Raw genomic sequence first — 24,214 nt, 5'->3', positions numbered from 1 at the left:
TTACGTCATCATCAGCCAATAGAAAAAACATGGCAAGAAGTAAACAATCAACACACGCACACAAAAAAAAACCATTAAAGGATAACTTTAACAGATACACTGACTGACAGAGCAAATGCAACACCAAGAAGGAGTGGTTCGAAAGGGATGAAAGTTGGGAAAAAAACAGACACGGCACGGATGAATAATTGATGTTTATTTCAAACCGATATGCAGGTTACACAATGCGCACGGCATCGACTCAGTAGGATGTAGGACCACCGCGAGCGGCGATGCACGCAGAAACACGTCGAGGTACAGAGTCAATAAGAGTGCGGATGGTGTCCTGAGGGATGGTTCTCCATTCTCTGTCAACCATTTGCCACAGTTGGTCGTCCGTACGAGGCTGGGGCAGAGTTTGCAAACGGCGTCCAATGAGATCCCACACGTGTTCGATTGGTGAGAGATCCGGAGAGTACGCTGGCCACGGAAGCATCTGTACACCTCGTAGAGCCTGTTGGGAGATGCGAGCAGTGTGTGGGCGGGCATTATCCTGCTGAAACAGAGCATTAGGCAGCCCCTGAAGGTACGGGAGTGCCACCGGCCGCAGCACATGCTGCACGTAGCGGTGGGCATTTAACGTGCCTTGAATACGCACGAGAGGTGACGTGGAATCATACGCAATAGCGCCCCAAACCATGATGCCGCGTTGTCTAGCGGTAGGGCGCTCCACAGTTACTGCCGGATTTGACCTTTCTCCACGCCGACGCCACACTCGTCTGCGGTGACTATCACTGACAGAACAGAAGCGTGACTCATCGGAGAACACGACGTTCCGCCATTCCCTCATCCAAGTCGCTCTAGCCCGGCACCATGCCAGGCGTGCACGTCTATGCTGTGGAGTCAATGGTAGTCTTCTGAGCGGACGCCGCGAGTGCAGGCCTCCTTCAACCAATCGACGGGAACGGGAAATTGTTCTGGTCGATATTGGAACAGCCAGGGTGTCTTGCACATGCTGAAGAATGGCGGTTGATGTGGCGTGCGGGGCTGCCACCGCTTGGCGGCGGATGCGCTGATCCTCGCGTGCTGACGTCACTCGGGCTGCGCCTGGACCCCTCGCACGTGCCACATGTCCCTGCGCCAACCATCTTCGCCACAGGCGCTGCACCGTGGACACATCCCTATGGGTATCGGCTGCGATTTGACGAAGCGACCAACCTGCCCTTCTCAGCCCGATCACCATACCCCTCGTAAAGTCGTCTGTCTGCTGGAAATGCCTCCGTTGACGGCGGCCTGGCATTCTTAGCTATACGCGTGTCCTGTGGCACACGACAACACGTTCTACAATGACTGTCGGCTGAGAAATCACGGTACGAAGTGGGCCATTCGCCAATGCCGTGTCCCATTTATCGTTCGCTACGTGCGCAGCACAGCGGCGCATTTCACATCATGAGCATACCTCAGTGACGTCAGTCTACCCTGCAATTGGCATAAAGTTCTGACCACTCCTTCTTGGTGTTGCATTTGCTCTGTCAGTCAGTGTATATCATTTTCATGAAGAAGTGAACAGTTGATGTTCATGTAGTTTTTACACTCTTGCTGCGAGTGTTAAAAGAACTGAAGGATACAAGTGAAATGTAACACTTTTCCATGAAGATAATTTTTTGTAGAGAACATAAGCAGTGTGGCATTCTTTAATGCTCTTGCTGCAAGCTTTGAAGTCAATATATTAGATCTTGAAGATAAAAAGGATCTTGAAGGATGCAGCATAATTTACAATTGTTGAAGTAAAATTAAACTCTTTTCCATGAAGATAATTTTTTGTAGAGATCATAAGCAGTGTAACGTTCTTGAGCACTCTTGTTGCAAGCTTTGAAGTTAATTGAGGTTAAAAAGGATTTTGAAGGATGCAGCATAATTTACAATTGTTGCTAGGCAAGGAATACACTTGTTGCTAGTTAACGAATAACATGATTTTGTTTTTGGTACTTCCAAAGGTGGATAGTGATATATATAAAACTCCTAGAGGTTGTGGTAGGAGCAAGTATCACAAGAAGGTGTTGTGTATAACATGGAAGATTGACAGTCTACTTGTCAACTTGAAACTGTTGAAAACTAAGATAAGGAAGACAAAAAGGATGTTCGGTTTTTCAGACAAGTCATTAAGGTTTTGGTTAGGATAAAAAAAATTGATCAAAGTGTATTAAGTAATTTTCAGTGATATCAAGAAGAGGGTCTTTGTTTAGGGTACTGATAATTTCAATATCTTGGTTTAACGTAGTAACGTAGGTATTAATACCTGTAATTCTTCTTACATAGGACAAACAGGGCGCAGCTTCAAAATTAGATATTCTGAACACGTTAACGCAATAAAATACAAGAAATTTTCAGCAATAGGGCAACACATGCAGGACGAAAAACATCATTTCACTATGTTGTAGAATAGAAGTGAGTCTTCCAAGAATTATCACAAGATCCGTTTTTCCTTTCCTCATCATATCTTTTACGGCATCAGTTGTATGTCCTCGGTAACTGTCCAACACAAGCATGTTTCGTTTTTGTGACAAAGCTCCCAGGCGACGTTGCCAAATGCACTTCACCCAGTCCTCAACTAACGCACTGTCCATCCAGCCGGACTCATGTGTTCTAACAATAACACCGGACGGCAAGTTTCCTTACAGAAGTGTTTTCCTTTTCAGAACCACATATGGAGGGAGTTTGGTTCCATCCACTAATGCGCACAACATTACCGTGCATCGTTCTGATGGTTACACTTTTAGAACCCTTCGTATCCACCATATTTTCCAACGGCATTTCAAAATAGACAGGTGTCTGGTCAGCGTTCCCAATTTGCGACAGCAAATAAGAATTTTGCTTCCTCAAATGAATAATGCGACGCTGAATGGCCATTAATGTTCCTTCATATCCCCGAGGGAGATGTGAAATAGACGTACGTCTCCGAATGCACAATCCCTTTCTCCAATAAAAGTTTTGGATCCATCTGCGGCTTGCAGTAAAACCCTGTGTTTTGAGTTCTTTTGAGATCTCTAGTGCTTTCAATTGACACATTTCACTAGAAACACCATATCCTACTCATATTTTTCTATCACAAATTTGTGGAGTCGTTCTTCAATTTCCAGAAACACTGCACTCTGCCCATGGAGCGCTCTGCGATCACCATTACTTTTTAGAAGTTTTTCCTTCTTCTGCCAATCATGAATACACAATTCATCAATATCGTACTTTCTGCCAACGGCACGATTTCCGTATATTTCAGCTTTGCTTACAACTTTAAGTTTCTCACGCACAGTAAATGACCGCAGACGTTGTTTTGAATCCATCGCTTACTATCGAGACAGCACTTTCACGGGACAGATACAGAACTTGAATGTGAGCGAGCTAGACTTCCGTAACCAACGGTCTCGATTCTCGCAAAGTACGATATCCCGTAAGATCAGCTATTCGCGCACCCAGCATGCCAGCCATACTTTTGAAACAAATGACGATCGAGCATCTGCAATAGCGGCTTTCATATTTACCCATATTCTTTCATTTACTGTGTTTCATTACCTTACATTTCACGTTTACATGGCACTGTAACTGTATTGAGAAAAATCGACCTTGTTTTCTAGAGCGCAACTAAAACACAATAAGACCTGAATGCCCGTTTACATATGGTATATTGAGTATGGTAACCGTATTCAAATCTATTTCAATACTCTATGTAAATGTAGTAACTATTTACGAGAATGAATGGCTTGAATACGTCCCGCACCCAAGATTTAGAACCAGTATTTTGGGGAAAAAAGTGCGGTTGGTATTCGTGATTATACGATAATTTCATGTTACCCCATCCCCCGATGTATTCACAAAGATGCACACACGCAATGCTATCAATCATGTACAATACTTTATTTACAAACTATATACATGTGTTATATTCGCATCAATAAACCACCATTTTGAGCAGCTGCCTACTATGAAGAATCAGAAGGAGACTGAAACAAGTACATGTCAGCTCCCAACCCAACAAAACCAATTCACATACTTGACTTCAAACACACTGTTAACACGACTTCCACACAAGTCTCATTAAAACAACTCTACTCTACTCCCAAGACTGCCTCTTTATATACATTCCCTTGCCAGTCTTCTAGAAGAATATGACACAACATATTTTCTCATAAATTCAAGAGTCTCCAGTAACCTAGTTACAATGTACAGATTTTTCTCTAACTATCTAGTACCAAAGATACGTTATTCTGGATATTACAGTGTGTTGCACAATGTTATATTGGATTATACATCATATGTACAGGTAATAATAAATAATATACTATTAATTACGTGTTCTTACATTAAATAAACTCATATTAATATATATACAGCAGATGTTTCATGGCAGAAACTCACCAATAATATGCTCATGATTTAAACCAAATAAAGTCCAGATATAACTACATAAATAATAATAATAATAATAATAATAATAATAATAATAATAATAATAATAAATGGACGAACCAAAATGGACGGAGATTAGTCGAATTCTGCAGGGCATTCAACCTTAGTCATGTCGACTCTCTTCAGGAAGAAACCTTCTAAACAAATGACATGGAGATCACCCAACTCCCTCTTGGGCAAGTTTCAAATTGACCACGTGGCAATTTCATACCCAAACCACAGAGAAATTATGAATGTCCAAGTAAGGAAGGGTGCAAACATAGACTCAGACCACTATCTGACAAGAGTCAAACTACAGTTGATACCCCAAAGGTTCAGAAGAAGGAAGCAAATAATTCCGAAATTTGATACTAGTCGGATCCAGCCATCTCTCACCGAAGAATTAGAGAAAAAGCAGTCCAACAATTGGCAGCAACTCAAGACCAAACTAATTGAAACAGCACAAACACTGATTCCTCTGCAGAAAAGAAAAAAACACCCTTGGTGGAACGCAGACCGTGAACAAGCCGTCCAATCCCGGCAGAATGCATACAATAAGTGGACCAGCAAAAAGACCGATAAGAATCACAAAATGTTTTTGGCAGTCAGGAAAGAGGCAGCGAAATTAATCCGACAGACCAAAAGGAAATTCGAGAAAGATCAACTACTAGAAATTGAAAAGGACTTCGAAAAAAAAACCACACGAAATTTCTACAAGAACTTCAAAACAAAGCTAACAGGGTATCAGCCACAAAACCTTTGCTTTAAGAAAGTAAATGGGCAATTTGCACTGAACAATCAAGAAAACTTCACCGAACTTGCAAGGTATTTTGAAGAACTGCTTAACTGCCCAGAGCCAACACAAAGATTTCCACCGCAGGAACCTGACTTTACAAACCCAAATTCAGTACCACCGGATGAAGAAGAATTTACCAGACAGATAAAACGACTTAAAATTAATAAAGCTGCAGGTGAGGATGGGATCATAGCAGAAATTCTCAAATCAGCAGGCCCAAATACTATAAAAGAATTCACCGGTATCATCCCAGAGATTTGGGAAACAGAACAAATTCCAGTAGATTGGAAAAGTGCACTAATTCATCCTTTACATAAGAAAGGAGACAGAACAGACGTAAATAACTACAGAGGAATCTCATTGGTATCTGTTGCCTACAAAATTTTATCTCAGTGCCTTCTCGATAGAGCCCAACAGCAACTAGAACAAAAAATTGGAGAATATCAAGCAGGTTTCAGACCAGGCCGTTCATGTCCAGAGCAAATTTTGAACCTAAAGTTAATCCTAAGGCATCAGAGAATTTGTAGCAAAAATGTAGTTTGTACCTTTGTTGATTTCAAAAAGGTCTATGATTCAGTTGATCGTCAATCACTGTTTCAGATATTAAAAGAACAGGGTCTAGACCGGAAAACACTCGCAATTGTAAAAGAGACATTGACAGACACAAAATCTAAGGGGGAAATCTCAGACCCTTTTCCGATCAAAACAGGATGGGCTCTCTCCACTACTCTTCAACTGCGTCCTTGAAAAGGTAATACAGGAATGGCGCAAACAGAAGTCTGTCCTCAAGATTGACCAACCAAACACTCTTGGTAGGAGCAAATTAGCAGTAGACTGCCTGGCATTTGCGGACGATCTGGCAATCTTAACTCGTGACGTTTCAACTGCCATAAACCAGATCGAACTCCTGAAAGAAACAGCGGAAAAAGTCGGCCTCCAAATATCATTTGAAAAAACTGAATACATGACCTGCAGCAAAGAAGCCCCTAAATTCATGGAGACAAAATATGGCAAAATAAATCGGGTCCAGCAATTCAAATATCTCAGTGAAATAATTCAGGAGAATGGAATAGAAACAAAAGCCAATGAAGTTAGATGCCAAAAAGTGGAAACTGCATATAGACTCACCCAAAATATCTATAACAAAAAGTGTCTCTCAAGCATGCAAAACTAAGACACTATAATACAGTAATAAAACCAGAATGCCTCTATGGATCAGAGACACTAATTTTGAACAGGAAAACTGATCTAGAAAATATTCAGAAAAAGGAACGCAAGATCATTAGAAAAATTTTAGGCCCAAAACTCGTAGATGAACAGTACCGCCTTAGAGGGAAACAGGAAATCAAACAATTTTCTAACATTCACAGCGACATCAGAAAACACAGATTAAGATTCTTTGGACATATAAAAAGGATGAACCCAGATAGACTTACCAAGCAAATAGTTGAATTTTATGAAAACCGAAGTAAAGCCAAAACGGACATAATAAAATGGATTGGCGAAATTAAAACAGATCTCAAACTGGCAGGAATTACATCTGAAGACATCCAAAGCCAGGTTATCTTCAGAGCCAAATTTCATAAGTGGCAAGTTGACCAAGAGGAGGAACCAAGGAAGAAGACCGGAACAACATGGTCTCAAGAGAGAAAAGAAGCACACAGCAAACGATTGAAGGAAGTGTGGGCACAAAGAAAGGCAAATGCCTGTCTCTAAGTACTTTGCGTAGTCCTAATGGGCTCATTCGCAAATAATAATAATAATAATAATAATAATAATAATAATAATAATAATAATAATAATAATAATCGGCATTTGCATTATTTACCCATGGGTTAAAGAATATTGTTTCCAAGTTATATTAGTCTACAACACTTGCGTCACCCTGACTCTGTATTGAGAAACAGGACTAAGGGGTAGACATACACTGTTTTGGGGGACATCTTTACTTCACATCCAGCTTCTAACATTATATAGAATGTTTCTGCTTGTCTCTGCCACTCATTTATGTCCTTATCATTTCTTCCAATTTTTCTGTATTAAACTATCTAGGGATTTGAAGCTCTCAAATTTCCTTAAACATCCACCACCAGGGGCAGCTAGATGCCCCAGTAATTGATCTATCCTGCTTCCTGGTTGTAAGCACCACCTCACTCTTCTTGATGCTAAATTTCATGCCATATCCTTCTACTATTTAACCTCATGCGTCCAACTACTCCTAAATGTCGTCCTCCCTATTTTCCCACACCATCAAATTGTCTGCAAACATCATTGCTTTAGTATTTTCTTCCCCAGTTTCTTGTGCTATTCTTGTCAATATATCATCCATTGCTATAATGAAATGATATAGATGCTGATTCCCATAGGGAAAATTAAATATTTGTTCCAAATGAGTCATTTTTTCTCTTTTTATTCCACATTTCAAACTATTCTTCTGTTCTAGCTAATCACTTCTTTTTCCTCCTATTTTTACCCTACTTTCACCAGCTCACACTCCCTTGATACATATCCATTACCCTCCATATTGTGTTTTCCAGGGCCTTCCATATCTTGCTTCTGCATAAAATATCATATGCCTTTTCAGTATGCAAGAAGGCTATCACAGATCTTTTCTATATTCATAATGCTGTTCTTGTAGCTGTCTTACAGAAAAGATGAGATCTACTATGGATCTTCCTCGCCCTAAAGTCATACAGTTTTTTCTCTTAGCCATCTTTCTAATCTAGCTCAAATCCGTCTCTTCATAATCTTTAAAAAAATCTTCGCACATTGACACATTAGGGCAACTCCACAATAGTTTTTTTTTACTCTGTTCTACTTCCTATCTTGAAGATAGATACAATTATTACCTTTTTTCCAGTCTCCTGGTGTCATCTTCTCCTTTCATACAGCTCTCATCCTCTGGTATAACTATTGTTTCCCCACCTCTCCACCTGTTCTCATCATCTCCACTCGTACCTCATCTATACTTGGTGCCTTCCCTCCTTTCATCTTCTGCTTCCATTCAGGTTTAGTGTATTTCCATTTGTAATTCATCCTCCTCAATTCCTATCTCCTTTAAGATTCCATTTGGATTTAGTAGTTCTTCAAAGTATTCCCTCCGCATTACTTTTTCCTCCTTTCTCCTCATCTCCTTGTCATTTTTATTAACCATTTTAACACACTCCATCATTTTCCTTTTTGTACTTTTAACCATTCGTATAATAGGCTAGTTTTTTACTACCTTCACTATCCTCTTCCATCATTTTGGTCTACTTTTCCATTCACATTCACCTTCTCCTCTCCACTCCCACCAGCCTGTTTGCTTCATTAATCATTCATTCATTCATTCATTCATTCATTCATTCATTTTTGATACTGGTCTCTGGCTTCCACTGACCTATTTTGGAACCTTTTGCACCCTATCTTTTGTTCTCTCATTTCACCACAGGGTTTCCTTCCATCCTTTCTTCGTATTTGCTTCTGAATATTCTCAATTCTTCTTCTCTTGTTTTAAGTTTTTAGTTGTCCTTTACTATTTTTAGATACTCTTTCCTAGTTTCTCCACTTTTGACTTCCATACTTATATTCATCTCGGTTTATTTTCTGTCCACTTCTTGTCCTTAGTTTCTGTTATGTTCATTACCAGCAGTCAGTAATCTGGCTTATCCTAGTTTAAAGTGATGTAAGTTGGAAAGGATCCTAGGGGACTGAATGCCAGATAGGATGTACTAAACTGGAACAGGTGGATATATAATCTCCCAGGATGATAGTATAGTAGGTGAAATTAAATAAAGATGTAATAAGGAATATAGTGAATTTGCAGTTGCTTTCAGCGGTGTTCTATGAGAAAGAAGTGAATTCTCAGAAAGAATTTCCCTTACATGTATCTATTTTCAGACTGACTAAACTATACAAGAGTGAAAATTGGGTGGACTCAGGATATCTAATTCATAAGTCAATCTTCTTTCATATTGTGGTGTGCACAAAAGTATTAACATGGAAGCCGAAGATGAGAAGTTTGATCCTGGATTACAATAACTTACAGTGGCTATCATAAGTACCATTTTAATTCCCCACCCACTAACACATGTTTGTGACAGTTTATTAAATATCATAATTGCAGTTCTGATTGCTTATCCCAAACCCAGCTACTAAGGATTGCACAATTTGTACATGTTGTTTTTAATTATTCCATTGTTCTAACTTGTACTGCATCTTTTTGCATGTTCCTTGGTAGAATATGATGCATGATCATAAGCTGAATGAAATCCTTTTGTGTTTATTCCCATGCTATTGTGTATAAAATTTTATGTATTATAAACTTTGTTTCCTTAAAATACTTGTGTTTGGTAGAATTCACAAAGATAACAGAGGTTAGTTTAGGAAACAAAATCGTAATCATTATATAGAAATAATTTAGAAGCTTAAAAATTCATCAGGTAATTTAGTTAAAATGCTTAATATCTTGTAAATGTGATTATGGAATAAAAGAGAATGTATTTTTAAAAAATGTGAAATTGTAATTAGTTTATTGATTTACTATTATTGTAGGGCAGCGCAGAAGTCACACATTGCTTGAAATACCTCGTAACTTTTTATCATTACGACAACATTCTATTTACCTTTTGCAGTTTTCTAAAGAACATTTGAGACTTATCTGATTGCTTACCCCAAACCCAGCTACTAAGGATTGCACAATTTATACATGTTGTTTTTAGTTATTCCATTATTCTAACTTGTACTGCATCTTTTTGCATGTTCCTTGGTAGAATATGTGTCGGTGAGATGTAAAGCAAAATTGTAAAGGACATTTGAGAAAATAACTGAGGAGAATTTGAGTCCCAACTAGCTGACAAAAAGTACCAAACTCTTCTTTGCAGATCAGTAGTCCGTTATTCTGACTTATCGCCAGATTATTTGAGAGACCCACATTTTTTCTTTGGATATTGATTGATTGATTTGTTTGTTTATTTATTTATTTATTTATTTATTTATTTATTTATTTATTTATTTATTTATTTATTTATTTATTTATTTATTTATTTATTTGTGAAATGAATAGTTCCATAGTGAAAAAGATATTTACAATAGAGTAACACAATGCAAATTTAAAATAAATAAAAATAAATTAAAAATGAAAGAGCAGTGAAGAAAAATCAACAAAGAACAAAAGTAGTGGAAGAAAATTAAAAACTAGCTTGGTAAGTGTAGGGAAATAACAGTTTTAACAATGAAAAGAACGAGGAAAATTAGATTGAAAGTAAAACTGACAGACGATCTTAAAACTAGGCACAGTAGGACAAATACAGATATGACACATAAGTAATGATATAGTTCAGTAAAAAACAAATAAGTATTTTATTATGTACAATAGAGAAGAGAAAAAGGAATCTGGAGGAAAGGGGCTAGGTTAAGTTAAGGAAAAATTGAATGAAGGAGGCATATGAAGAAAAATTATCCAGTTCTGTCAGAAAATTGAGTTAAGAAGGGTTGAATCAGTATAAATAAAATTCTTTGAACAACTGAGAGGCAGGAATAGGGAATATGAAGGGGTGGATTTATCCTTGTTTTGCAAGATGGGACATATAGGAAAAAGGTAGATACAGGTTCAGGAGAACAAAATAAATCATTAACAGTGGTGTATAGGAATTTAAGGTTGGCTACTTCCCTGCGAGTAGATGACGGGCAAAGGTTTAACTTATCTCAAAGACATCTCAAACCAGCAACCATTGAGGAGCTCAAGAACAATAATTGAACAGAAATGGATGCATTGCAGCTAGAAACTCCTGGCAAAGTTATGACATATACTCTGAGAAAACCCTATATTTGAGAGGAAGCAAATGGTCATTTGAAAGGATTTTTCTCAAGTAGTATGTATTGTTGAAATAAAGTTCAGTATTTAGTTAGAACTAGCTGGTGTGCCCGTGCCTCACTACAGAATGAGCAAGATGTAAACAGCCATGAACACTCCTCTGCTGTATTCCGTTAAGTTTGCACATTGCTCATTCCAATCAGCGCCTCAGAGAGGGATCCAATAGCTGGAATACTATGATGAACCAGTGTGTTACATACCAGTAGTTATCAGAAAATTTATGAACCAGAATAATGGCATGCTAAAAAAAAAAAAAAATATATATATATAAACCATTATGTAACTCCCCATCTACTTCCCGCCAATATTCAGGCAGGCTGTCTTATTTGAGACGCAGCAGTAATCTCACCTATCAGAGAAGAGTGGCAGCAGAAGAAACAAAGCACATCACAACAATGGTCAATGCAATGTTATTGATGATCAATTTTAGTTTTCTTCTGACTCTGTGATATTAGGCCATCTAATGTAAAGTAAGTAGGTAAATCATCTTCGCAATTTTCCTTGTTGACTTGGACCGATGACCACGCTGTTTTACACCTTAAGACAATCGTGACACAATTGAACAATATTTCCATGTTAGCAATACTCAGCGTTGATACGGAGTAAGCAACAAAAGTCTAAATTCATGAATTCTGTTATCTTAGTATGTTAAAACTGTATTAAGACTGTATTCCGTATAACTTTTCTTTTGTAATACTTTTCGATAGGACCAGTGACGTACGTATTAAGAATTAAATGTTAGGCCGCTTCCCTTAAACTACCATTTCATGCAGCATAAATAAATTTATTTATATCTTAATCTATAGTGCCTTATTGTCCGACTTAACATACTGATTTTCATTAAATTCTGTTCACCCATTCTCTCATGGCTCTGAGTTTATATGGACTTAGCAACAAAAATCAAAATCAAAATCAATATTCATATTATCATAGCTAGTATGGTAAACATGTATGAGATATAAATGATTGGAAATTTAATTCTATATAACCTTAGTTTACCGGTATGTAGTATTTATTGATAGGACCACTAATAGTATATGTCTGTGAGGATTACATTTTAGGCATACCCCTAAACTACCATTTCACTCAGCATGAATAAAATTATTTATAGTGTGGATTGTAGTGCCTTATTTCCCAACTTTACATACCAATTTTCATTAACTTCTGTTTGGCCATTTTCTCATGATGTGCGTGTGTACAGACAGACAGACAGACAGACAGACAGACAGACAGACAGACAGACAGACAGACAGACAGACAGACAGACAGACAGACAGACAGACAGAGATGACAGAAAATTAAAAAGTGTGTTTATATGTTACTGCGAAGATGACCGATACAGAAATACCCCTCTTTTTTCATTCCGAGCAATGTACGAGAGAAAATTCTTATTTTATATATAAAGATGGGTTTGCAGTTTTATTGTTTACATTTTTTTTCTTAATTCTAATCAAATTACACATCTTTAAGACAAAGTCGCTCAGACCAGGGTGGTCAGTATTGACATCCATGAGTTCCAAATCCTTTTTTGCACCACTGGGCCAATAAATATGTTCAGGTGGGGTTCCATTAGTGTGGAACTTGCTTCACGATGCTTTACATCCTTGACTTTGAGATGCTTCTGATAAGTCATTTGACATTGGGCATTGGTGAGTTTGGAATTTTTGAAATTCTGACCAACAGCTCTGTCCTTTTGAATGTGTTTTTTGATAATTTTGATGCTATATTGACCTATGTTGTGATACTTTGCAAAAGAAATATGTATTTTTTTTTGCATTTATTTACACCTCAGTTTACTCAGATGTGCACTATTTGATTTGTTTTTTGCCATGCACCAGTAGAACTCTCAGACAAATCATACAACACCTCACACGATGTGCTACCGTATCAGAGTCCATAAATACGTTAATTATTCGCTGTGCAGCACGGTTATTTTAGTACGGTACCTCATGATGGCAGAACTATGGCATACGTACTGTCCGCAAAACTTTTAGTACCGAGCTCGATAGCTGCAGTCACTTAAGTGTGGCCAGTATCCAGTATTCGGGAGATAGTGGGTTCGAACCCCACTGTCGGCAGCCCTGAAGATGGTTTTCCGTGGTTTCCCGTTTTCACACCAGGCAAATGCTGGGACTGTACCTTAATTCAGGCCACGGCCGCTTCCTTTCCAGTCCTAGCCTTTTCCTGTCCCATCGTCGCCATAAGACCTATCTGTGTCGGTGCGACGCAAAGCCAATAGCAAAAAAGAAACAAAAACTTTTGGTGACACTTTGGCTCCCTAGTGCTGAATCGGTAGACCTGGGTTATCTTTGAGATACCGATTCACAACCTATGACACCAAAAGTGAATAGATTATACTTCGCCGTAAGACATCGGGTAGTGTAATTGCAAAACTTTGAATAGTATTTTTTTTTTACAATAAAGCAAAGAAATATAGGTGAAATTTAACTAGAATTCTAGAACTCCTACTGAAGAGCATCACGGTCTACACAGAGTGAGGGCAGAAAAATAATAGCAGATGTAGAAGACTGCTGTGATACAGAAAAAAGAAAATAAACAGTTGCTCTTCACCCTCAGTAAGTCGTTTGAATGATCTGCCTCATATACGGGAAAATCTGTTTCCGCAATTAAGAGCATTAAAACATTTCCTGCCTGTCCATGCCTCCTAGTAAAAAGAGGTAGGCCACTCTATTTCACTATGATTGATATTATGTGGACAATAAAGAAAATGTCACAACAAGACGATATACGTGTGTGCGTGCGTGTGCGTGCGTGCGTGTGCGTGTGTGTGTGTGTGTGTGTGTGTGTGTGTGACACAATATTGTGGGCTTTAGATAGTAAAGCTTTGGAAAATTCATATTGATCACGCTATCAGTGCAATTCAGATTTCAATTCCATTCAATTGTCAGCTCTACTGGAAGAGTTGAGTTCCCTCCTTGCCCCTCACCCCTGTAAAACAAAAAGTTTTGCGGATAGCATGTATACGTATACGTAAGTTGGAAGAAAACCTCCCCTACTATTGTAACCAATATTACCATTAATAAATTCATAGACTTAAAACTCCTAGATATATTTCTAACTGAAAATAAGAATAAAATTATCTGGGTCTGGGGTGCGCTTCTCAACCAACTTACCAACACTGGACAGGAGAAATATCATAAATATGATTACCTTACAGTGAAATGTAGGGAGTGAATATCATATCACTTGTCATATTGTCCGGCTCCATGACTAAATGGTTAGCGTGCTGGCCTTTGGTCACAGGAGTCCTGGGTTCGATTCCCGGTAGGGTCAGAAATTTTAACCATCATTGGTTAATTTCGCTTACACGAGGGCTGGGTGTATGTGTCATCTTCATCATCATTTCATCTTCACCACGACGCACAGGTTGCCTACGGGCGTCAAATCGAAAGACCTGCACCTGGCAAGCAGAACATGTCCTTGGACACTCCCGGCATTAAAAGCCATACGCCATTTCATTTCATTACTTGTCATGTTCATTTGTTGTAGATGGTTGAGAAAGCTGCAGTTCAGTCTTGATGCTATTTGACTACAAAACCAACATTTCTTAATGCAAAACTCAGTAATATTGCAGACTAGTTATAAAGTTCTTCAATCAAATGTAATATCTGCGATCTGGATTTAGGACTGTTGTCCACGTGGTAGAATCCCTATCAAATGCTTACCTAGCCCTTTCTTAAATGATTTCAAAGAACTTGGAAATTTATCAAACATTTCCCTTGATAATTTATTCCAGTTCTTATTCCTCATCTCATAAATGAATATTTTCCCTAAATGTCCTCTCGAATTCCAACTTTAGTTTCATATTATGATCTTTCACACTTTTAAAAGCTCCTCTGAAGCTTCTTTGTCTACTAATGTCATTCCATGCCATCTCTCCACGGACAGCTTGAAACATACCACAGTCAAGCATCTCGTCTCTTTACTTCCAAGTCTTTCCAGCCCATAGTTTGCAATATTTTCATAACACTACTCCTTTGTCGGTAGAAACCCAAAATAAATTGTGCTGCTTTCCTTTGGATCTTTTGCTGTTCTTATATCAAATAGTCCTGCTGTGGATCCCATACACTGGAACCATATTCTAATTGGGGTCTTACCAGAGACTTGCACACCCTCTCCTTAACATCCCTACTACAATCCCTAAATACTCTCATAACCATGTGAAGAGATCTGTTAAAATGTAGAGAGTTTCAAGTTCTTTGAAAAAAATAAATAAAAGGTAATTCAAGATTACATACTGTATGTGAATCAACTGGAGGAGGTAATGGGTGTCTTCCATCAGAGTTTACAACTCATATTGAACAAAGATATACTTTGCAAATTAATTAATTAATTAATTAATTAATTAATTAATTAATTATTCATGATGACTTGTAAAGCTGTGACATACCCAGTCATAAGAGTGAATGAATTCTGGGTATAAGCACTGTAAGTGAAATTTCCCAGAAATATGTTTCAGAAGACAGAAAAAAATGTGGACATTTGTTAAATAAATCTTGTTTGACAAGATGGAGCATTCTAATTCCTCTTAATTGAGAAAAATGACTGTTACATGACATTCCTATTCTTCGTAGTCTCTCCACCCCTCGTAATCCCCAACTACCCTCTCTGCTCCACTTGAGTTGTTTAGTTTGGTATGAATATTATGCATTATTTTTATTTTTTCATGCTATGGATATGGTATCATTTTAGGGCTTCTTCACTAACTCCATCCTCTACTATGGCCACTACACCAGTGAGAACCTTGAGCTCATTCCTGGACTGTACTACAGCATGCCCATGGCTTACTTCTTTACTGCTCTCTGGTGCTACCTGTTTATCTTCCTGTCCCTCTCTATCAGGTCAGTGGAATATTCTGTGACAAGGGATTTTTAACAACCTTTTAGTCATTGCTGCAAAATTGGTGCAGATCTTCAGGCTTAAGTCTGTAATAAAACTCTAAGAGGTCAGGTTGCTTTTGGTTTGTTCTGCTGTAACTCAGAAATTGCTGAGTATTTTTCAGTATGTACAGTTACTTCAAAAAGAAGAATGAGTACTTGGCATTGTATATCACTCGCATTTAATATTTTATCATAATTAATTTTAATTATAAAAATATAATTCACCTCCCATGTAGATATAAACTCTGTGGATACCCTGAACAAACATTATGTCTATTATTGAACAAAATATTGTTTTGGGGAAATGTGAATGTAATTCATAGCATCAGTACTTCTTGACACTAAGAGTTGCTCATTTATTATGCTCTTCTTAGTCATTTGTTGTTTACACGTAATTGATAATATATGGACAATGGGAGAGAAGGAACATTTATCCTAATTACTTTTCCATACAGTTAAGAATACAATGTTTGCCATTACTAGGGCTTGGATGTTTAAGACCTAAAAGTAGCCCAAATAAGCAGTGATTAAATATGACCTAAGAATGAAAATATGGCCGTTTTAAAATAAATTATAAATCGAAACAGCAATTCCTTTGATACATGTTTATTAACTAAATTATTCATTTTTACTTCATGGTGTGGGTTACTGTAGTCACGTTCTAGTTCGTAAACTATGGGCAACGGCTGAGTGACCTAGTAAGTGGCCGTGAGAGTCGGGATACCAGTTGCTGTGGAATGGGAGTGGGCATCTCGGACATATTCTGAGTCATGGCCCTCCTTGTGCTCAGGCGGCTAGGACTACACAATCCACCAGTGGTGCATAACCTGTTAGAGGAGAGATCCTCACTTGGACTATCGTGTAAGTAGGGTAGCATCCTGCTTCATGAATTTACGGAGCTCAGAACATTTTAAGCAAGCCTCGGACGTATGGGAGTAACGGAGTCCCACTTCCATCTGACAGGCGAGGGACTCCTTGGAAACAACTTGGTGAACAAAATGGAATTCGATGGGGAACTATCAGTATTAATGGGGCTTATGGATGAAAGAAAGTAGAACTGGCAGAATCAGCAAAGAGGATGCATCTGGATGTGCTAGGAGTAAGTGATATTCGGGTAAGGGGAGATAATGAGGAAGAGATAGAAAATTATAAACTGTACTTGACGGGTGTTAGAAAGGGAAGGGCAGAGTATGGGGTAGGGCTGTTTACCAGGGATACCATTGCACGCAACATAGTTTCTGTTAGGCACATAAATGAGCAAATGATGTGGGTAGATTTGGCAGTTGGAGGAATTAAGAAGCGAAATGTCTCAGTGTATTAACCATGCGAGGGTGTATATGAGGTTGAAGTTGACAAGTTTTATGAGGCATTGAGTGACATCATGGTCAGGGTCAACAGCAAGGATAGAATAGTGCTAATGGGCGTTTCAATGCGAGAGTTGGAAATGGAACTGAAGTATATGAAAGGGTGATTGGTAAATGTGGGGAAGATATGGAAGCTAACGGGAATGGGAAGCGTTTTCTGGACTTCTGTGCTAGTATGGGTTTAGCTATTATGAATACATTCTTCAAGCATAAGGCTATTCACCGCTACACGTGGGAGGCTACGGGTACTAGATCCATAATAGACTATATCTTAACACGTTGGGTGCCACGTGCCGCCATATGGCGTCACGATGGTCTTCAAATTTGAGATGGCGTGACTCCATATGGCGGCACAGTTGAGTTTCAGGCGATGCACCGTAGATAATCAGCTGTGACATCTATGCGCGTAAAATTGGTACTACGTGAAGGGCGAACTTCAGGGTCTATTCCAGCTATGTATTTTTACTCTATGTCACCATGTGGCGCCACAGTATTCTTCCGAAGCCACTGACTGGCCAGTGGTCATTGTCACAGGTGAAAGCGCGCCAGGCATTGTTTATTCCTCGTTTACTTACGTATTATCACTCGGTTTATATAGTTGTGCAAAAATATAAAAAAATGGAAGATATTGGTAATAGTCTTACGAGGGAACACATACATGTGTTACACTCGGATTCGGTTGAAATTTGGTAGGAATATTCGTGGGAGGCAGTAGAATGCCAAGGTGAAAACTGCATGTACGCAGCACAAATTTAAACGCCAAAATTGAACAAATAAATAGTCATAAAATTAGAAGTGCCGCGGGAGTATCGGAGTGTGGCGGAGAGGTAGGGAGGAGCGAAGCAGCGGACGTGAACAAACCGCGCTGCGTCGAGCTGCGCTAGCAGCCAGGTAGCGTATAGTTAGCGCGCTCCCCTTAACTTCCCGATCAGATGTAAAAAACGTAAATATGAAAATAGCACATGAAACAAGTGTGCAAAACGAGTAACAAGAACTCGGGCGTGCCAAGACGCATATTTTCATTGTTTAGAGTTATCAGAAAACTGTTCGGAACAATATGTAATGTAATATAAGTACTTGTTTTGCATTTTACTAGGTTTTCATAAATATTGTGTTAATTTGAATTAGCAAATAAGTATCCCGTATTTGAAATTCGTATTGCACATTCCATGTCAAAAAATTCTGTGACACCATATGGCGTCACGCTATATTTTATCTTTCGTAAAAAATTGATGTGACACCATATGGCGTCACACATGACCATGGTATGGTGATATAATATTTACTTAGTACATCATATAAATACATCCCAAGATTATATAAACAGACTACAAGGCGTACAATTGCTTTGGCACCAGCGGAATGCAATTCAAAAACATGCCTGGCACCAGTGGAATAGTGTGCTACAATCGGCTCGGCACTCATCGTGTTAACCGACTTCGAATTCAGGAAATCTGTTAGGAATGTACGAGTTTTCCAGGGATTTTTCGATGATACAGACCACTATCTGATCTGTAGTGAACTAATTGTCTCTAGACGTAGGGTAGAGAAAGTGAAATCTGTCTGCAAACGAATAAGGGTAGATAATCTCCAGGACGAGGAAATTAGACAGAAGTACATGGATATGATTAATGAGAAATTTTGAACAGTAGACTGTAAGCAGGTTCAGGATACAGAAAGAGAATGGTTGGCATACAGGGATGCTGTACTAGAAACAGCAAGGGAATGCTTAGGAACAACTGTGTGTAAAGATGGGAAAAGGCAAACATCTTGGTGGAATGATGAAGTGAGAGCAGCTTGTAAACTTAAAAAGAAGACTTATCAGAAATGGTTCCAAACAAGGGCTGAGGCATACAGGGATTTGTACGTAAATGAAAGAAACAGAGTGAAACAAATAGTTGTTGAATCCAAAAAGAAGCCGTGGGAAGATTTTGGTAATAACCTGGAAAGGCTAGGTCAAGCAGCTGGGAAACCTTTCTGGACAATAATAAAGAATCTAAGGAAGGGAGGGAAAAAGGAAATGAACAGTGTTTTGAGTCATTCAAGTGAACTCATAATAGATCCCAGGGAATCACTGGAGAGGTGGAGGGAATATTTTGAAAATCTTCTCAACGTAAAAGGAAATCTTCCTGGTGGTGTTGCAAACAGCCAAGCTCATGAGGAGGAGAAAAATGATATTGGTGAAATTACGCTTGAGGAAGTGGAGAGGATGGTAAGTAAACTCCATTGTCATAAAGCAGCAGGAATAGATGAAATTAGACCTGGAATGGTGAAGTATAGTGGGAAGTCAGGGATGAAATGGCTTCATAGAGTAGTAAGATTAGCATGGAGTGTTGGTAAGGTACCTTCAGATTGGACAAAATCATTAATTGCACCTATGTATAAGCAAGGGAACAGGAAGGATTGCAACAACTATCGAGGTATCTCATTGATTAGTATACCAGGCAAAGTTTTCACAAGCATCTTGGAAACGAGGGTGCGATCAGTTGTTGAGAGGAATTTGGATTAAAACGAGTGTGGTTTCAGACCACAGAGGGGTTGTCAGGATCTGATTTTGAGTATGCGCCAGGTAATTGAAAAATGCTATGGGAGGAATAGGCAGTTGTGTTTATATTTCGTAGATCTAGAGAAAGCGTATGACAGGGTACCGAGGGAAGAGATGTTCGCCATACTAGGGGACTATGGAATTAATGGTAGATTATTAAAATCAATCAAAGGCATTTATGTTGACAATTGGGCTTCAGTGAGAATTGATGGTAGAATGAGTTCTTGGTTCAGGGTACTTACAGGCGTTAGGAAAGGTATAAAATGGCAGGGAGGGATTTAGGTGGAAATGTAATAAGCAGTGTGGTCTATGCTGACGACTTGGTCTTATTGGCAGATTGTGCCGAAACCCTGCAGTCTAATATCTTGGAACTTGAAAATAGGTGCAGTGAGTATGGTATGAAAATTAGCATCTCGAAGACTACATTGATGTCAGTAGGTAAGAAATTCAACAGAACTGAATGTGAGATGGGTGATACAAAGCTAGAACAGGTAGGTTGTGTGTTTTCCCAGGGTGGTAATATAGTAAGTGAGATTGAATCAAGGTGATGTAAAGGTGATGCAGTGAGCTTGCAGTTGTGATCAACAGTATTCTGTAAGAAGGAATTCAGCTCCCAGAGGAAACTATCTTTACATCGGTCTGTTTTCAGACCAACTTTGCTTTACGGGAGCGAAAGCTGGGTGGACTCAGTATATCTTATTCATAAGTTAGGAGTAACAGACATGAAAGTGGCAGAATGATTGCTGGTACAAAGAGGTGGGACATTGGCAGGAGGCTGCTCGGAATGAGGAGATAAAGCCTAATGTAGGAATGAGCTCGATGGACGAAGCTGTACGCGTAAACCGGCTTCGGTGGTGGGGTCATGTGAGCGAATGGAGGAGGATAGGTTACCTAGGTGAATAATGGACTCTGTTATGGAGGTTAGAGAAGTAGAGGTAGACCAAGACGACGATGGTTAGACACAGTTTCTAACAATTTAAAGATAAGAGGTATAGAACTAAATGAGGCCACAGCACTAGTTGCAAATAGAGGATTGTGACGACTTTTAGTAAATTCACAGAGGCTTGCAGACTGAACGCTGAAAGGTATAACAGTCTAAAATGATGTATGTATGTATGTATGTATGTATGTGTGATGTTACTTTCGTATTAATTTTCTGAATATATATGTTTAGCATGGTTCATGTTTGTGGGTTACTGTAGTCACGTCCTAGATCGTGAACCATGGGCAACGGCTGAGTGGCCTAGTAAGCGGTCCTGAGAGTCGGGATACCAGTTGCTATGGAATGGGAGTGGGCATCTCGGACATATTCTGAGTCGTGGCCCTCCTTGTGCTCAGGCGGCTAGGACTACACAATTCACCGGTGGTCCATAACCCGTTAGAGGAGAGATCCTCACTTGGACTATGTGCAAGTAGGGCAGCATCCTGCTTCATGAATTTACCGAGCTCAGAACACTTTAAGCAAGCCTCGGACCTATGGGAGTAATGGAGTCCCACTCCCATTTGACAGGCGAGGGACTCCTTGGAAACAACTTGGCGAACGAAATGGAATTCGATGGGGAGCTATCAATATTAATGGGGCTTATGGAAGAAAGAAGGTAGAACTTGCTGAGTCAGCAAAGAGGATGCATCTGGATGTGCTAGGAGTAAGTGATATTCGGGTAAGGGGAGATAAGGAGGAAGAGATAGGAGATTATAAAGTGTACTTGACGGGTGTTAGAAAGGGAAGGGCAGAGTCTGTGGTAGGGCTCTTTATCAGCAGTACCATTGCACGCAACATAGTTTCTGTTAGGCACGTAAGTGAGCGAATGATGTGGGTAGATTTGTCAGTGGGAGGAATTAGGACAAGAATTGTGTCGGTGTATTCACCATGTGAGGGTGCAGATGAGGATGAAGTTGACAAGTTTTATGAAGCATTGAGTGACATCGTGGTCAGGGTCAACAGCAAGGATAGAATAGTGCTAATGGGCGATTTCAATGCGAGAGTTGGGAATAGAACTGAAGGATACGAAAGGGTGATTGGTAAATGTGGGGAAGATATGGAAGCTAATGGGAATGGGAAGCGTTTGCTGGACTTCTGTGCTAGTATGGGTTTAGCTGTTACGAATACATTCTTCAAGCATAAGGCTATTCACCGCTACACATGGGAGGCTAGGGGTACCAGATCCATAATAGAATATATCTTAACAGACTTTGAATTCAGGAAATCTTTTAGGAATGTACGAGTTTTTTGGGGATTTTTCAATGATACAGACCATTATCTGATCTGTAGTGAACTAAGTATCTCTAGGCCTAGGGTAGTGAAAGTGAAATCTGTCTGCAAACGAATAAGGGTAGAAAATCTCCAGGACGAGGAAATTAGACAGAAGTACATGGATATGATTAGTGAGAAGTTTCGAACAGTAGACAGTAAGCAGGTTCAGGATATAGAAAGTGAATGGGTGGCATACAGGGATGCTGTAGTAGAAACAGCAAGGGAATGCCTAGGAACAACTGTGTGTAAAGATGGGAAAAGGCAAACATCTTGGTGGAATGATGAAGTGAGAGCAGCCTGTAAACGTAAAAAGAAGGCTTATCAGAAATGGCTCCAAACAAGGGCCGAGGCAGACGACAGGGATTTGTACGTAGATGAAAGAAACAGAGTGAAACAAATAGTTGTTGAATTCAAAAAGAAGTCATGGGAAGATTTTGGTAATAACCTGGAAAGGCTAGGTCAAGCAGCTGGGAAACCTTTCTGGACAGTAATGAAGAATCTTAGGAAGGGAGGGAAAAAAGAAATGAACAGTGTTTTGAGTAATTCAGGTGAACTCATAACAGATCCCAGGGAATCACTGGAGAGGTGGAGGGAATATTTTGAACATCTTCTCAATGTAAAAGGAAATCATCATGGTGGTGTTGCAAACAGTCAAGCTCATGGGGAGGAGGAAAATGATGTTGGTGAAATTACGCTTGAGGAAGTGGAAAGGATAGTGAATAAACTCCATTGTCATAAGGCAGCAGGAATAGATGAAATTAGACCTGAAATGGTGAAGTATAGTGGGAAGGCAGGGATGAAATGGCTTCATAGAGTAGTAAAATTAGCATGGAGTGTTGGTAAGGTACCTTCAGATTGGACAAAAGCAGTAATTGTACCTATCTATAAGCAAGGGAACAGGAAGGATTGCAACAACTATCGAGGTATCTCATTGATTAGTATACCAGGCAAAGTTTTCACAAGCATCTTGGAAGGGAGGGTGCGATGAATCGTTGAGAGGAAGTTGGATGAAAACCAGTGTGGTTTCAGACCAGGATCAGATTTTCAGTATGCGCCAGGTAATTGAAAAATGCTACGAGAGGAATAGGCAGTTGTGTTTGTTTCGTAGATCTAGAGAAAGCATATGACAGGGTACCGAGGGAAAAGATGTTCGCTATACTGGGGGACTATGGAATTAAAGGTAGATTATTAAAATCAATCAAAGGCATTTATGTTGACAATTGGGCTTCAGTGAGAATTGATGGTAGAATGAGTTCTTGGTTCAGGGTACTTACAGGAGTTAGACAAGGCTGTAATCTTTCACCTTTGCTGTTTGTAGTTTACGTGGATCATATGCTGAAAGGTATAAAATGGCAGGGAGGGATTCAGTTAGGTGGAAATGTAGTAAGCAGCCTGGCCTATGCTGACGACTTGGTCTTAATGGCAGACTGTGCTGAAAGCCTGCAGTCTAACATCTTGGAACTTGAAAATAGGTGCAGTGAGTATGGTATGAAAATTAGCCTCTCGAAGACTAAATTGATGTCAGTAGGTAAGAAATCCAACAGAATTGAATGTCAGATTGGTGATACAAAGCTAGAACAGGTCGATAATTTCAAGTATTTAGGTTGTGTGTTTTCCCAGGATGGTAATATAGTAAGTGAGATTGAATCAAGGTGTAGTAAAGCTAATGCAGTGAGCTCGCAGTTGCGATCAACAGTATTCTGTAAGAAGGAAGTCAGCTCCCAGACGAAACTATCTTTACATCGGTCTGTTTTCAGACCAACTTTGCTTTATGGGAGCGAAAGCTGGGTGGACTCAGGATATCTTATTCATAAGTTAGAAGTAACAGACATGAAAGTAGCAAGAATGATTGCTGGTACAAACAGGTGGGAACAATGGCAGGAAGGAACTCGGAATGAGGAGATAAAGGCTAATTTAGGAATGAACTCGATGGATGAAGCTGTACGCATAAACCGGCTTCGGTGGTGGGGTCATGTGAGGCGAATGGAGGAGGATAGGTTACCTAGGAGAATAATGGACTCTGTTATGGAGGGTAAGAGAAGTAGAGGGAGACCAAGACGACGATGGTTAGACTCTGT

At 39.3% G+C, this 24,214-nt stretch overlaps 1 protein-coding gene across 6 annotated transcripts in view; it reads left to right on the top strand.

Moving 5' to 3' along the window:
- LOC136876524 (transmembrane channel-like protein 5) overlaps window positions 1–24,214 on the top strand; it is a 187,062-nt gene that overhangs the window by 91,143 nt on the left and 71,705 nt on the right. For all 6 annotated transcript variants that reach the window (XM_067150547.2, XM_067150542.2, XM_067150545.2 and 3 more), the window contains one exon: window positions 15,786–15,934. In XM_067150547.2, coding sequence (XP_067006648.1) covers window positions 15,786–15,934 — 149 coding nt within the window. The remainder of the gene's footprint in view (window positions 1–15,785; window positions 15,935–24,214) is intronic.

The sequence above is a fragment of the Anabrus simplex genome, chromosome 6, assembly GCF_040414725.1.
Source record: "Anabrus simplex isolate iqAnaSimp1 chromosome 6, ASM4041472v1, whole genome shotgun sequence".
In the NCBI taxonomy this organism is placed as follows: Eukaryota; Metazoa; Arthropoda; class Insecta; order Orthoptera; family Tettigoniidae; genus Anabrus; species Anabrus simplex.
This window is presented reverse-complemented; position numbering and strand designations above follow the sequence as displayed.